General features: G+C 44.0%; 1 protein-coding gene, 1 non-coding gene and 1 pseudogene across 3 annotated transcripts; 1 reads left to right on the top strand and 2 right to left on the bottom strand.

Annotated features, from left to right (window-relative positions):
- Positions 1–7,661: 7,661 nt before the first annotated feature.
- IDI1 (isopentenyl-diphosphate delta isomerase 1) lies at positions 7,662–14,891 on the bottom strand. Of its 2 annotated transcripts, XM_003280243.4 has the most exons (5): positions 14,640–14,891; positions 10,589–10,761; positions 9,891–9,983; positions 9,221–9,351; positions 7,662–8,080 (listed from the first exon to the last, which is right to left on the bottom strand). In XM_003280243.4, exons 1-5 carry the CDS (start codon positions 14,777–14,779, stop codon positions 7,763–7,765), a joined length of 855 nt encoding a protein of 284 aa, XP_003280291.2. In that variant the 5' UTR covers positions 14,780–14,891; the 3' UTR covers positions 7,662–7,762. The 2 variants fall into 2 exon arrangements, with proteins under 2 accessions (XP_003280291.2, XP_030675231.1); XM_030819371.1 differs by lacking the exons at positions 10,589–10,761; positions 14,640–14,891 and adding an exon at positions 14,042–14,617 and having other exon boundaries at positions 7,674–8,080.
- On the bottom strand, positions 8,882–8,944 carry LOC115836802. Its single transcript, XR_004031815.1, has one exon. It is a non-coding gene; the product is annotated as a U7 small nuclear RNA (small nuclear RNA).
- LOC101176424 lies at positions 9,981–10,614 on the top strand (annotated as a pseudogene).

Here is a 14,891-nt window from a genome sequence, read left to right as displayed (position 1 = left end):
AAGAAGAAAAAGAAAATGTGAAGAGTTGAATATATGTGAAAGAAATGTAAGTTCATTTTTCTTTTTTTTTTTGAGACGGAGTCTCTGTCGCCCAGGCTGGAGTGCGGTGGTGCGATCTCGGCTCACTGCAAGCTACGCCTCCCGGGTTCACGCCATTCCCCTGCCTCAGCCTCCCGAGTAGCTGGGATTACAGATGCCCGCCACCGCGCCCGGCTAAATTTTTGTATTTTTTAGTAGAGACGGGGTTTCGCCGTGTTAGCCAGGATGGTCTCGATCTCCTGACCTTGTGATCTGCCCGCCTCGGCCTCCCAAAGTGCTGGGATTACAGGTGTGAGCCACCGCGCCCGGCCGTAAGTTCATTATTAAAATGGGCCCCACATCCATGTGAATAGGGGTCAATCTCAGACTTAGCTTTAATTTTCAGCCATGAGAAGACTACTGCTCTTCCTCCAGCACTCACTTCTCTAATTTCTCTATCATTTGATCGTGTCTCCTGTACAACTGGGTGGCATTTAACCATGTTTAGGCTCAGGTATAACCCAAGCTCTGAAACTGTAATAGAAAGTTAAGTAAATGAAAGGCAAAAAATTAAAGACTTAAAAATAAGGTTTAAGATGTTATTCATCTAGGAGGCTGAATAACGATACATATAAATGTTTTTGTTGTATATGTGTATATATCTTTTATGAATAGATTTGTTCCTATTATGTTGTATCTTGTAATAATTATTAATGACAAGGTTCATAAATAGCTAGATGTTAACATAACTGGCCAAACTCCAGTGACAAGAGCGCTGTTACAATCAGTAAGTAGGACCAACCTGCTAAGACTTGAGCTCAGAGCTCATGGATGACCAAGGTCAAGGCCCAGTGGTTGTGACGAGATGCCAGGAAACCTTACCCACTGGATGGCTGTGCTGTGCCATGATGCTGTGAGTAGTCTCTTTGGGTACACTGCCAGTAGGCTTTTGGCATACGTGTATGGGCTAGTCTCTTCAGGCCAACAAACTATCCCTGTCTCATTGTTTACTATCTTTGTGCAGCAATTTGGTTTTCCTGTTGGTTCTTACTCTGGTCTTGCCCCAAGTTCAATACTTTGGTTCTTCTCTTCTTGACTTATTCCCTAAGCTTTCCTTGTCCTGATTCCCTGAGAACAATTCCCTTTTCTCTGAATTGGGATCCCATTTCTACCCCCTGCATACATACCCCTCTTAATTCTTCTGGGTAAATTTCTGTGCCCATTAACTGTAGACATACATTTGTAAATTACTGAGACCCTAAATTGAGAATTGTGTTTGCCATTACTTTTAAAAGTGTAATCTGAATCCCAGCACTTTGGGAGGCCGAGGCGGGCAGATCATGAGGTCAGGAGATTGAGACATCCTAGCTAACACGGTGAAACCCCGTCTCTACTAAAAATACAAAAAATTAGCCAGGCGCGGTGGCAGGCGCCTGTAGTCCTAGCTACTTGGGAGGCTGAGGCAGGAGAATGGCGTGAATCTGGGAGGCGGAGCTTGCAGTGAGCCGAGATCGCGCCACTGCACTCCAGCCTGGGCGACAGAGCGAGACTCCGTCTTAAAAAAAAAAAAAAGTGTAATCTGTTTTTTTGCCTCCTGAAATCACTTATATATAAACACATTAAAGTGGGTCACCGTGTCACGTCTTGGGCTTCCTTGGACAAGAATCAAGTGGCACATGCCTGGCCAAAGTGCTCAAATCAATCTGCAAACCATGGTCACAGAGCCAATCAGAGAGTCTTATGGCTTTCATTGTAGCTTCTCCGTGGAATATTTTCAAGGACATGTGTGTACTTTAGGATGTTCACATGTCATGATTAAGTTGTAAATTTCAAAAATTCTAAGAATGCCTATTGTTGGCCAGAAGTATAAAAATTGCGAAGATTTTAAATAAAATCATCTTTCAATCTTACTTAAGTAGGCCTATGAAGTCTCCGTCTTTTCCTCTGGAAGTAACTTAGGGCTGTGAAGAACATTGTCCATAATGAAACTGAGAAGGGCTGTTCTCCCTGGGAACAGGAAGGTCACTGTCTTTGCTCAACAAACAGCCTAAAGCCAGGAACACAGGCCTCCCCAGGCCTCTTGGCCACCTCTCAAGGCTCCTCAATAAAAAATTCACATGGAAGATTTCTATTCTATCTTCTCTTCCTTCTTTCCTCCCTTTAGCAAATAATTATTGAGTGCTGATTATGTTCTGGACACAGTTCTAGAATTTCTGTGATAAGAAACAGAGACCCCAGCAGTGATTCTCTGCTGGGGCCGATGGCTCTCAGGGGCATCCTTCAAAACTGGGCCCATTTCGTTCTTTTAAAAAAAAATAATGTCCAGTTCCTCTAAAAATTCTGTCATGACTTTTATTTCCTTGATGTTAAGCTTTGTGTCTTAGGTTTGTGGCTGCTGACGTTCTCTGGGCCCTGAAGTCACTGCCGCTGGCTTGTGTGCTGGCCACTTTGTCATGCTGGCCTGTCTCCCACCGGGTGGACGCCCAGTGAGCTCTGGATGCTGTGTGTGACAAAGACATGGGGGTTGTTTGGAGCCTGTGATGTGCTATTGTCCTCCAGATAATGGTTTTCTGCAAGAAACTAGAGAAGTAACTATCTCAGATTTCCCTAATAAAAACAGGCTTTGAGCCAATTCCAGGCTGGCCCTAAATTCCTCTTCCTAGCACGTGAAGCTCGGGAAACTCTCTGTGGGCCTTGCCCTTGGCAGCTCTCTCCCCTGGTCTCTGCTCCCCCATTCCTGTCCAGCTATTGGAAGCACCTCTCCGTTGCCCAGCCTCTCTGCTCCTTTACTGGAACTGGGCAATGCCCCTTGGGAAAAGCAGCACAGGTTTTTCTTCTCCTAGATTTTGCCGTATGCTTCTTTTCAGAGCTATTTGGTCTCTGACATTTTCTCTCAGGTTTTTCCAGCGCTCTTGGGAGGTGGGCTGTGCCACTGCCTGGCCCACCATTACCTGAAGGGAAGCATGAACAGCCTTTGAGGTGGGAGTGGCCACTGCTGAGAGGGAACCGTCTGTACACAAGCGATGTAGCCTTATGGGACCCGTGAGTATACGCTTATGTTTTTTTTTTTTTTGAGTTGGAGTCTCGCTCTGTCGCCCAGGCTGGAGTGCAGTGGTGAGATCTCGGCTCACTGCAAGCTCCGCCTCCCGGGTTCACGCCATTCTCCTGCCTCAGCCTCCCGAGTAGCTGGGACCACAGGCGCCCGCCACCGCGCCCGGCTAATTTTTGTACTTTTACTAGAGATGGGGTTTCCCCATGTTGGCCAGGCTGGTCTCAAAACTCCTGACCTCGTGATCCGCGCACCTCGGCCTCCCAAAGTGCTGGGATTACAGGCGTGAGCCACCGTGCCCAGCCAACGCTTAAGTTTTTATTCATAATTTACTCAAAGTCACTGAGCTCTGACTTCATGCTCGTGATTCAGATTTGAGTCCTGGGAAGATCATCTGAGATGATGTTTAAGCCAAGGGTTTAAATGAGTCAGATTCAGCCAGGTGCAGACGAAGGGAGTGCAGGTTCCAGGCAGAAGGGAAAACACGTGGACACGCTGAGATGCAGGCAAGGCCTCACAGCCGGAGCTGGCTTGTCACCTGGTGTGGGAACACCTTTCCCGTTCAGACTGTGTGTTCCTCTTAATCTGCGTCAGGGCATGTGATCGAGCAGCACGCGACCAACCCCACTGCAGCATCTGTCCCCCGTGGGGTGGGGGTGGGCACAGAGTTCTTTTCCTACAGCATAAGTGTGTCATGTCAACCAATGCCGTGTCAGCTGCCTGCAGGGGCCCACGGGGACGCAATGCACACCGTGGCAGCTGACCTTGCTGTCTTTTCTCAGGAGTGGAGCCCCAACCCACACAGGGCATGTCTTCATGGCCTTTCCTGGCCAATCTGATAACAAGATGCAGTGGCCAGAAGCACCTGCACTTCCACTCCTGTCAAGGTGAGATGCCACTTGCTCTCCACTGATTCTCTATCAGTGCTGAGCTCTATTCTCTAGAGCTCGCAGATTCTGTATTGTGTTAAGCTGTCACTTAAAAGTGCACAAATTGTTTCAATCAATCCTAACACATTCACCCACGTAACCAACACCCTATCAACACAGAGAGTACTTCCAAAATCTCACAAGGCTCCCTGCGCCCCCTGGAAGTAGCCTCTATTCTTGCCTACATCTTAATTGGTTTCGCCTGTTTTTGACCTTTATTTCACTGGAATCACATGTGCCTTTTGTATCCGGCTTCTTCCACTCAAGATTGGGTCTGTGGATTTACTCACACTGCTGTGTATAGCAGGACTGCTCCCGCGGCATGGCAGCATCCGATTGCGCGAACACCAAGGCTGATGTAATCACTGCAGATGTTCTGCAGGGGCGTCCCTGGGCTAGAGACTGGACATGTAGTAAAGAGCTCCGTGAGCGAGGCAAGCCCTGAACCCACACTGTATCACCTACTTATAGGGCACTGCACAAAAATCTAGGAAACACCTAGTTTCTCAAAGTAACAACGAATATGTCAGTGACTTCCCAGCTCAAGAATATGCTGCATTCGTTCTCTGCTAAGTTAGTAAAATGGCAACAAAAGAAGGCAGAACCATGCACATTTGTCTCCTGCCAGGTCCGACTCGTTTGACTTTAGTAGACAGTGGCCAACAGCTCCATGGTAGCAGACATGCTCATAAGCAGTTACTTTATATTCCGTCAACACTTGGTGATGTCAGTCCTTTAAATTCGGGTTTCAATTTGCACCTACCCAGTGATTAATGAGGTTAAGCTCCTTTTCATGTTTAACATCCAAATTTTAATCGACTTTATTCTTTAGACCAGTTCAGGTTCACAGCAAAATTGGGTGGAAGGTAGAGAGTTTCCATAGACCCCCAGCCCCTCCACACACACAGGCTCCCCCACTATCAACATCCCCATCAGAGTGGTCCATTTGTTACAGCCGATAGATGTACATCAGCACATCGTTATCACCTGGAGTCCAGTTTACATGAGGCTTTGCTCTTGGTGTTGGACAAATGCGTAATGACCTGTATCCACCAATTCAGTACCATGCAGAAGAGTTTCACTGCCCTAAAAATCCTGTGCCCTGCCCACTCATTCCTCCCTCCCCTCACCCCCCTGGCTTTTTACTGTTTCCAGTTTTCCCTTTACAGGAATGTTGGAGAACTGGACTCCTTCAGGATATAGCCTTTTCATGCTTCTTTCAGCAACATGCACCTCACTTTCCTTCCTGTCTTTGTGGCTTGATAGCTCATTTCTTTTTAGTGCCAAATAACATTCTACTGTCTGGATATATCAGTTTACTTATGCATTCACCTATAGGCATATAAAATAGAGGAGAGAATGCAGTGTTGGAGATTTACGTTTGGGAGTCTAAACCATGTATGGTAAATAAGTATAAAGTATGTGTGAAAATTGTAAAGTAGAAAGCTGTCAGGATACCTGAATACACACAAATACACACTTCAGTTCATGCTATAAAATGTTATAAAATGTGTAAGTACATACTTAGGGCTGAAAAAGCACCCAGAGAGGAAGGGTAAAGAAGAGGTGTATCTGAAATAATAAAAAGAAAATCTGTCAAGAGGGGATCTAGAGTACCTCATCCCATGAGGAACTCCCAACTCTAGTGAGGGTCCAACGGACAGATCCAAGTGAGAGGATGAAACCACTGCACAAGCACCCCCTAGGGGGCAGGTGGAGGGCAGTTCCCACAGGGACCCACTGCAGGTACGACCTGGACTTGTCTCCAGGGAGCAGGTGGAGGGCAGTTCCCACAGGGACCCACTGCGGGTACATCCTGGACTTGTCCCCAGGTGCCAGGGCCAAGTAAGAAGAAAATGTGCCTTCCTTCCTATTACACCATTTTCTGTTTTGGTCTTGTTCTCTTGATAATATAGGTAGGGAAACAGAATCAGCAAGTATTAGAAAGCCACTTCTACTTTGTCCTTAAAGGAGTTGGCAATGGTTTGACCAGAATCAAACAAGTATATATTTTGAAGATTAGAGTTTAAAACAGTTTAAGAAAAAAAAATTTATAGGTATCATTTAGCTTTCAAGTTTAAAACCAACACATCTGCCTTTGAGGTCAGAAGCAGCTATATCTAGGAGAGGGATACTCCTCTTTATAAAAGATGAAGGAGTTCTAAGGAGTTTATCAGGTCAAAAGACATTCCTACTTAGATTTTCTGGATGGCATCCTAGTAATATTACAACAGTAGTATCTAACGCTTGCTAAGTACTTAACAAGGTGGTGGGTAACAGTCTAAGGGTCCCATGTCCAATTCAGTAGCCATGGCAATTCATAGTTATCACATAACTAATTATATGTGGCTTTCAGCCTAAAACTTCCTAGAAAACTAAAAAAACTAGAAACAATATTATAAATGCAACAGAAACTATACAGGCAATATCCTATCAGTGTATCAAAATTTTAACAAACTAAACACAGTATTAAATTGCAGTTTTTTTTACTTGTCAATAAAATACTTGCTAAACAGTCTTGTCTGAAATTATAAATTGCCCAAAGTTAAACATAAATGAGTCATTCTATTGAATTTAACAAACATTTAACTTTGCAAGAAATAAATTTTTATTTTTCTTCATTATCATACAGCATTTAAGAATAATAAAGCTGTCTTGAGATCTCAAATCTGAGATACCTATGGCAAGTTTATAAAAAGTACATTGATCAAGGTACAATTTTTAACATTAATATACACATTTCATAATCTCATCTATTTAACATTAACACTCACCTTTGTCGTTGTTATTTTTTTCTTCCTACAATATTTCCTGACTCTGTAGGACAGTGGTTCTCAGTTGGGGGTTGACTCTGTCCCCTAGGGGCATCTGGCAACATCTGGTATAATTGTGGGTGTCACAGGAGAGGGATGCAAACAGCATCCTATAATGCACAGCACGGACCCCCACCACAAGGATTTTATCCAGCCCAAATGTTAACAGTGTCAAGGTTAAGCAACTCTTATCGAGTGAGACTCAATTCCCATTTTATGAACACCTCTGTGCCCACTGTAATTCTGAAAAGACAGACTTTGCTAACTGGTAAATACTATTTAAAAGATTTAACCTAATCAATATCACTTATCAAAAGCAGTGGCTGACTGTAAGTATCAACATGTTTCCAGAATGAATAAACCAAACAATCAACTCAGAATGATACAAATTAGGGTCCATATCATTTAATTTCCCTTAAACCTGCTCTGCTAGTTTACTCTGCTAATATGAAAGTTAATTAGGACTGTTTTGAAGGAGCGAGGCAATGGTTTCCTTTGCACATTTTTCTGAACTATGATACAAATTTAATGATACATAAAGCACCTGGCACACAGCAAGTGCTCCAGAAATGTTTCTCACAGCTTACTAAAAACACAGGGCTTCACTCACTTGCTCAAATTTCCCATAAGCATGTATCTGCAAAGGTTAAATTAAGTTTTATTTCACAGCTTACTAAAAACACAGGGCTTCACTCATTTGCTCAAATTTCCCATAAGCATGTATCTGCAAAGGTTAAATTAAGTTTTATTTGCTCTCTCTCATTTTACAATAATCTGTCACAAATGTTGCTTAGAAACAGAACACATATCCAGGGTGTGTGATACAAAATTATAAGTTAGTTTTTTCCACACAAGTTTTAAAGTATCAGTGTATAGAACTAAATTTAAAAGGAAAAAGTCATTCTAAGTTTGTTAAGTAGAGAAATTTTTCAGTAATCATTTTACCTACATATTCACATTCTGTGTATTTTCTCATGGTCAACAAACTGATTCAAATGATTTAAGTTATCCCACCATTTAAAGAGAAAAGTCTCTGCAATAATTTTAAACCATGGCGTTATCTTAATTTCACCACTAGCTGCTTTTTTCAGAAATTCTTTTAGTTCTTCCTTTGACACATAACAATAGCTTTTAATCTCATTGGGATCTGGATTCAAAGTTACATTCTTCCTCACCAACAAAATGTAATCAATTTCATGTTCACCCCAGATACCATCAGACTGAGCTTTGTAGTGAATTCGTGTTAAATAATTAATTTCTTCTGGAGGAACCTAAGACATTAAAAAAAAAAGTAATTAAAACATTGGCCACAATAACAAAAAAAATCTAAAATTAGCTCACTGTATTACAGCGGTATCTTGAACAGCAGTATAGTTTTAGGATTAGAAGTTTTAAAGCATTAATCTCCTATCAATGGTATATGGAAATCTTAATATTATATATGGAAAAATGATTATATTATTAGTTTCAAGTGTTTGCATTTTTTCCCATAGGACCAAACAGGTAAGTTTTTATTTATTTTTTTTAATGTTAAAAAAAGGGGCAAGGGCAGTCACTCAAACTAGAAATGTGACATTCTTCTTTTTCTTTTTTTTTTTTTTTTTTGAGACAGAGTCTTGCTGTCACCCGAGCTGGAGTGCAGTGGTGTGATCTCAGCTCACTGCAACCTCTGCCTCCCGGGTTCAAGCGATTCTCCTGCCTCAGCCTCCTGAGTAGCTGGGATTACAGGCGTGCCGCCCCACCATGCCCAGCTAATTTTTATATTTTTAGTAGAGACGGGGTTTCACCATGTTGGTCAGGCTGGTCTCGAACTCCTGACCTCGTGATCCACCCACCTCGGCCTCCCAAGGTGCTGGGATTACAGGCGTGAGCCACCACGCCGGGCCTGACATTTTTCTTTTTCATATTTTAAAATTGTTTTTTGGAAAATATAGATAAGAAATACTTTATTTATCCAGGTCTTATTTAAGGGGGACAATTCCAAGAAAAAAAATTATTTCAATTAAACCAATTAGATTTATGGTTCATATTCCTAAGAATTTCTGTAAGAAAATCTTCACCTTTTTTTGTGGGGGGGAGTTTCAGGTGAAAACTGGAAAACCTGCTAGTCAAATTCTACAAGAGTTGTAACACTTAGAAATATTCATCTTAGATTTGATCAATTATAGAAATATTCAAACTTATATAGTGCTTAACAGATCAATCCATCCCGGTATTGAGCTAAGTTTTGACGAGTGATATTAAGAGATCAAAATTTAAATAATGTTTATTCAAGATGGTTTGTGGGGCTAACTCATAACTCAGGAGGTTACCAAGCAGAGAACTACATTTGAATTTAAAAATTTTATTAAAAACCTTTTTAAAGTATGTTTAGGTTTCGGCTTGTATGGTTGTGTAGTAGAGCCGGTTACCTCTTCCAAGGGAATTCCTAGCTCAGCTTTCAGCCGCCTTTGTGCCGCTCGCCTCACTCCAAGGGCGTCATTTTCCTCAAGCTCGCCTGGATTACTTAATGGATGACTACAACAAGTATTAGTAAAACAACCTGGAAAATGTTAATATACAGACAGATCAACTTTTCTTCAAAGTAGGTCTGAAAGATCAAGAAAAAGTTTTACAAGTAACTGAAAAATGAAATGATTTTTAAGGATTTTAAAATCAGTTATAATGGGCTATCAGTAATTATTTTAAGGATTTTAAAATTGGTTATAATGGGCTATCAGTAATTATTTTAAGGATTTTGAAACGGGATATGATGGGCTATCAGTAATTATGTTGTGAAACAGACTACATTTGTAGGTAAGTTCCTTATTAATGCTTCTTCAACCAAAAAAGAGCAAAGCGTAGATAATACAGATGAAAGATAAATATGTAAATTATACACATTGCCCAATTGCTTACTAGTTCTTATTTTTTTCTTGCTGTTGTATTAGGTTGCACTCATTGTGTAAACTCACTTTATGCAGAATATAAAATTATGCCACTCACAGGATTTCCCTTTGTGACCTTGGCTCCAAGAATTCAGAATGATAAAAAGTCAAATTAATGTACAAACAAAATATTGTACATTAAAAGTGTACTAACCTGGAAAGGTAATCTTAGCATCTGATCTTTGCTGTAGCAGAAGCTTATTTTCGGTGTTGAATAAGAAGACACTAAAAGCTCGATGCAATAATCCTGAAAGCAAAAGAAATAACAATTAATTTAGCCTTAAGTACCAGTTATTTGCCAAATTCTCTCCCTGCAGTTCAGAATAACATTAGTAACTTGCTGCTGCCTTTGCTTTTTCCCATGGTTTGTCCACATGCATAGTCTCTGCATGGCTATGGTGACGAAGAGCTCTGCACTGGGCAAGGAAGTTGGCCGTCGAGTGAAGGAAATGGTGATGCTGGTGGCCCCTTTCCTGCAGTCAAGTTCCCTATCAAGGACATTCAGTTCTCGGAAAGTGGTGAAGGCACACGCTTCCCTGCATGGTGCCCGCCTCTCTCCATTCTCTAGAAATATTAGAGGCTAGGCTGCTGCTGTATGTCAGGGTTAGTCCCTCTTTTATGAATCCAGAATAACTCTGAAGAAGCCGAGAAAAAGGCATGAAGTGAAGAGAAATCGCTGTAACAGGAAGACAGCAAAGCAGATGCTAGTGACTACGCTATTTAACGAACTGGAACCAAAGAGAAAATACGGTACTATTGAAGACTGCACTTCCTTGAACAGAGTGCTCTTCTCGGCAAATCGGAAATGCCTACATAAATCGCTTTACAAGGAAGACTATTTCAAAGCAGCACCTTTCTCAATGTTCTCATTCAGGTGACAATTCTTCTTGGTCTCAGCCCCAATTTTATTGTCATTTTCATCAATAAGGATACACATCTCTGCCAGGAGTTGCAACTGTTGCTTGTCGAGGTGGTCAGTGTTTATTTCAGGCATCATTATAAAATGTCTGATCTGTCCTAGAACACTAATATTAAAGGAAAAGAGAAAGAAAGGCCATCATATATTTTTCCGAATGTCATATAAACACAGGTTAATAATGATGCTGCTTCCCCATCTGCAGTTGTACCACTCTGCATCCCCACAGGGACCCCAAGAACGCTGCCAGCTGGCTGCTCAGCGCTATCTCGGTCATCATTTCTCCTCCAGGTTCCACAGCTGGCCTTTTATCACAGTCATGCTCCTAAACGCCAAGCTCAGTGTTCCACTCTCAATTCTTGACCTCTGAGATCCTCTGCAGCACTTGATACTCAATCCTTTTTCCAGTGTACTTTTCTTCTCTGGTTTTTGGCCCCAACCTAACTTTTCATCCTGCTTTTCTACACCAGCTTCTGTAATCTCTAGAATGTGCTCCCATTGCCGTCCTGAATTGTTTTTCCCACTGCCTGTCTCTGCATAGTTGCTCAAGAATGCCACAGGCCAATCTTGGTGGAAATCCATTTTTTAAAGGCACAACTCATGTGCCAGACATTCAATAACCTTTCTACCAATGTCACAGTAAGACTTAATCCAGTTTTTCTCAACCCAAGCTCCTGATCAGAAAAATGATTTGTGTAACTTTTGTCAGTTTCCCCCAGGACAGTACTTAGCTGATATCATTCCAGATAAAAAGGAGAAGACTTAATTCGTTACATTCAATAGATGCTTTAAGGCAGTGCTTGGCAAGTTTTTTCGGTGAAGGGCCAGAGAGTATGAACTCTGCCTCTGTAACAGTAAAATAGTCACAAGCAATAAGTGAACTGGGCAATATGTAAACTGAGTGTGGGTGCATGCCAATATTTATGGACACAACTATTTATGGACACTGAATTACATTTAATTTTCATGTGTCACAAAATATTTTGATTCTTCTCCATCCGTTTAAATATGAGAAAAACACTCAGCTCACAGGACGTAACAACAGGCAGCAGGCCAGATTTGGCCTGTAGGCCACAGTTGGCCCATCCCTACCTTAGTGCATCAAGCATTAATTTTCTGAACCCCCATTCATCCCTCCCATGTGATTAAAATGTAAAGCACTTATTAGGGTACTTTCAGTATTCTGACTCACACTTTTACACATCTATATCCAGCAGCGTCTAAGCTTTCTAACCTTTGTATCCTTCAGGGCATCTTTACATAGCCTGACTTTGAAGTTTTTTATTCCCTTTTTTCTTCTCCTTTATTTCTGAATGAATTATAATTTTTGTTTTTTGATTTTTCTACACAATATATTTTGAAGATCCCATGTGCTCTACTTTCTATGTGACTCTATTTCAAATACATAGATTTTACTGAAATACTTTTTTGTTTCTGAGAGGGAGTCTCATTTTGTTGCCCAGGCTGGAGTGCAATGATGCAATCTCAGCTCACTACAACCCCCACCTCCTGGGTTCAAGTGATTCTCCTGCCTTGACCTCCCAAGTAGCTGGGACTACAGGTGTGCACCACCACGCCAGGCTAATTTTTGTATTTTTAGTAGAGACGAGGTTTTGCCATGCTGGCCATGCTGATCTCGAACTCCTAACCTCAGGAGATCTGCCTGCTTTGGCCTCCCAAAGTGTTGGGATTACAGGAGTGAGCCACCACACCTGGACCACTGAAATACTTTCAACAGAGTTCAAGCATACTGCAGAATGTACACAAAGTGTTTAAACAGCTACTTAATACAAGTTCTAGACCCACATAGGGTCTGGGTATGTGTGTGTGTGTGTGTGTGAATGCGTGTGTCAGGAGTCAGTGATGATGGAGATATTGATATCTAATACAAAAAATCTGAAATAAGGTTAATGATTAAAACAAGAGGGAAAATAATGTGAAACGGAAGTCAACTTCAGAGTTAGCCTCAATTTTAGAAAGATTTCCAACTTCTATAGGCTAGTTTTATCTACAGTCATCCTTTGGTATATATGGGAGTTGGTTCCAGGACCTCCCACAGCTACCAAAATTTGAGGATGCTGAAGCTTCAGATATAAAATGGCATAATATTTGCAGATCACCTGTGTATATCCTACTGTATACATACATGTGTCACATGATGGTGTTTCCGTACACTACAGACTGCATACACTACAGTGGTTCCATAAAATTATAACAGAACTGACATATTCCTATTGCAAATGATGTTATAGCCGTTGAAACATCGGAGCACAACACATCCTTTTCTATGTTTAGATACACAGATCCTTGCTGTTGTGTTACAACTGCCCAATTATTCAGCACAGTAACACACTGTCCAAATCTAGGCCTGAAGCAACAGGAAAAATAGCCTAGGAGCAACTGTCTACACCACACAGCCCAGCTGCTCCACTGTCTACACCACACAGCCCAGCTGCTCCACTGTCTGTCTAACCACACAGCCCAGCTGCTCCACTGTCTACACCACACAGCCCAGCTGCTCCCACTGTCTACCCCCCCCCCCCCCCCCCCCCCCCCCCCCCCCCCCCCCCCCCCCCCCCCCCCCCCCCCCCCCCCCCCCCCCCCCCCCCCCCCCCCCCCCCCCCCCCCCCCCCCCCCCCCCCCCCCCCCCCCCCCCCCCCCCCCCCCCCCCCCCCCCCCCCCCCCCCCCCCCCCCCCCCCCCCCCCCCCCCCCCCCCCCCCCCCCCCCCCCCCCCCCCCCCCCCCCAGCTGCTCCACTGTCTACACCACACAGCCCAGCTGCTCCACTGTCTAGGTCTGCGTCAGCACACTCTGCTTCCACAATGATGAAACTACCTAACAATGAACTTCTCCAAAGTATCCCTGTTAAGTGATGCGGGCCGAACGTTAAATTATCATCTGCGGATGATCTCTTATAGTATCTAAAACATGTAAATCCTACATAAATAGTTGTGCTGTATTGTTTACAGAATAAGTCTGTATATGTTCAGTACAGATGAAATTTTTTTCCAAATATTTTATAATGTGCAGTTGGTTAAATCCATGGATATGGACCCCAAGGATACAGTAGGCCAACTGTATATTAGGTGATCACTAAGATAGGTTTTGTTACTACATAATTACTAGACTTTTTGACGTGACATTTTTTTCCAGGGGGATGGGGCTGGGTCTTGCTGTGTCTGTCGCCCAGGCTGGAGTGCAGTGGCGCGATCTCGGCTCACTGCAGCCTTCGCCTCCGCCTCCCAAAGTGCTGGGATTAGAGGCGTGCACCACCGCCCAGCTGTAATGACAATTGCTCTGTCAGGATTTTCAGAATTCAGACTTTAAAACTAAGCTTCATAATCCCAAGATAAAATGAATAAGTCTACTTATGCGTTTAAACATAATACCATGTAGCAGACTCGGGAACACATCACCCAACCCAAGAAAAAGGTCTAGTTCCATCTATGCGATGCTCCCCATCTCTTCTCCTGCTCCATTCCCAGGAGAAGCCCTTTGAATGTGTTGCTGTCACCCCCTTGCACGGACGCAGGTGTATGCACCCGCGTCACACGCGTGGACTCGGCACGGGGAGGCCGGTGTCGTCACGCTCGTGTTTCTGACGATGCTGGCTACGCTTGTTTCTGAATTCTCTAAGGGGAGACTCGCAACTCTTAGTCTCCTGCGACTCGGTTTCCAATTCCACGAGTTCCGAAACCTCAGGTGACTGTGCGCACACGACTATCTTTTCCACTGACAAAGAATGGCAACGTCTCTGACGCCCCGACCCACGCCTCCGCCTTCCACGGGGCGCGGGCGCCCACCACAGCCCGGGACGGCCCGGCCTGTCTCCAGTTCGGGAGACCAACGCCGCCACCCCCAGCTGTCCAGGCCTCCGCGCCGAGACCTCACGGGTGGCTCAGACCTCGGGCCTCCTCCCCGCCCCGTCCCGCAGCTCCCCGGTGCCGCCCCGCCCGTCTCCCGAACTCCGCCGCCCGTCCACAGTACCTGATCAGCCTCCGGCCACGGACACCGGCCGGTCCCGGAGCGCCCCCGCTTTGAGCACGGTCCGCGGCGCGCACCGCCCACCGGCCCCGCCCCCCGGCCGCGCAGCCAATCGCCCGCGCCAGCGCCAGTCCGCGCCACATCGCCCGGCCAATTGGCGCCCGTACGCGCCTGACGACACAATCTCGCCAAGCTTCGCCTGGTGGTGCCACCTCCCTGGCCTGTGGCAACCGCAGACGCGCGAAGCACCGGGAA

Source organism: Nomascus leucogenys, chromosome 9 (assembly GCF_006542625.1).
Source record: "Nomascus leucogenys isolate Asia chromosome 9, Asia_NLE_v1, whole genome shotgun sequence".
Classification (NCBI taxonomy): Eukaryota; Metazoa; Chordata; class Mammalia; order Primates; family Hylobatidae; genus Nomascus; species Nomascus leucogenys.
Note: the sequence above shows the minus strand (reverse complement) of the source record. Positions and strands in the feature narration are given on the sequence as shown.

What these genes read in the sequence shown, in the direction of transcription:
- IDI1 (XM_003280243.4), bottom strand. Translation starts at nt 14,779, where the DNA reads ATGTGGCGCGGACTGGCGCTGGCGCGGGCGATTGGCTGCGCGGCCGGG. An exon ending in TGCTAAGATTACCTTTCCAG is followed by an intron (nt 9,352 to 9,890) that starts GTTAGTACACTT and finishes AACATTTTCCAG; the next exon opens with GTTGTTTTACTAATACTTGT. An exon ending in TAGGAATTCCCTTGGAAGAG is followed by an intron (nt 8,081 to 9,220) that starts GTAACCGGCTCT and finishes TTAATGTCTTAG; the next exon opens with GTTCCTCCAGAAGAAATTAA.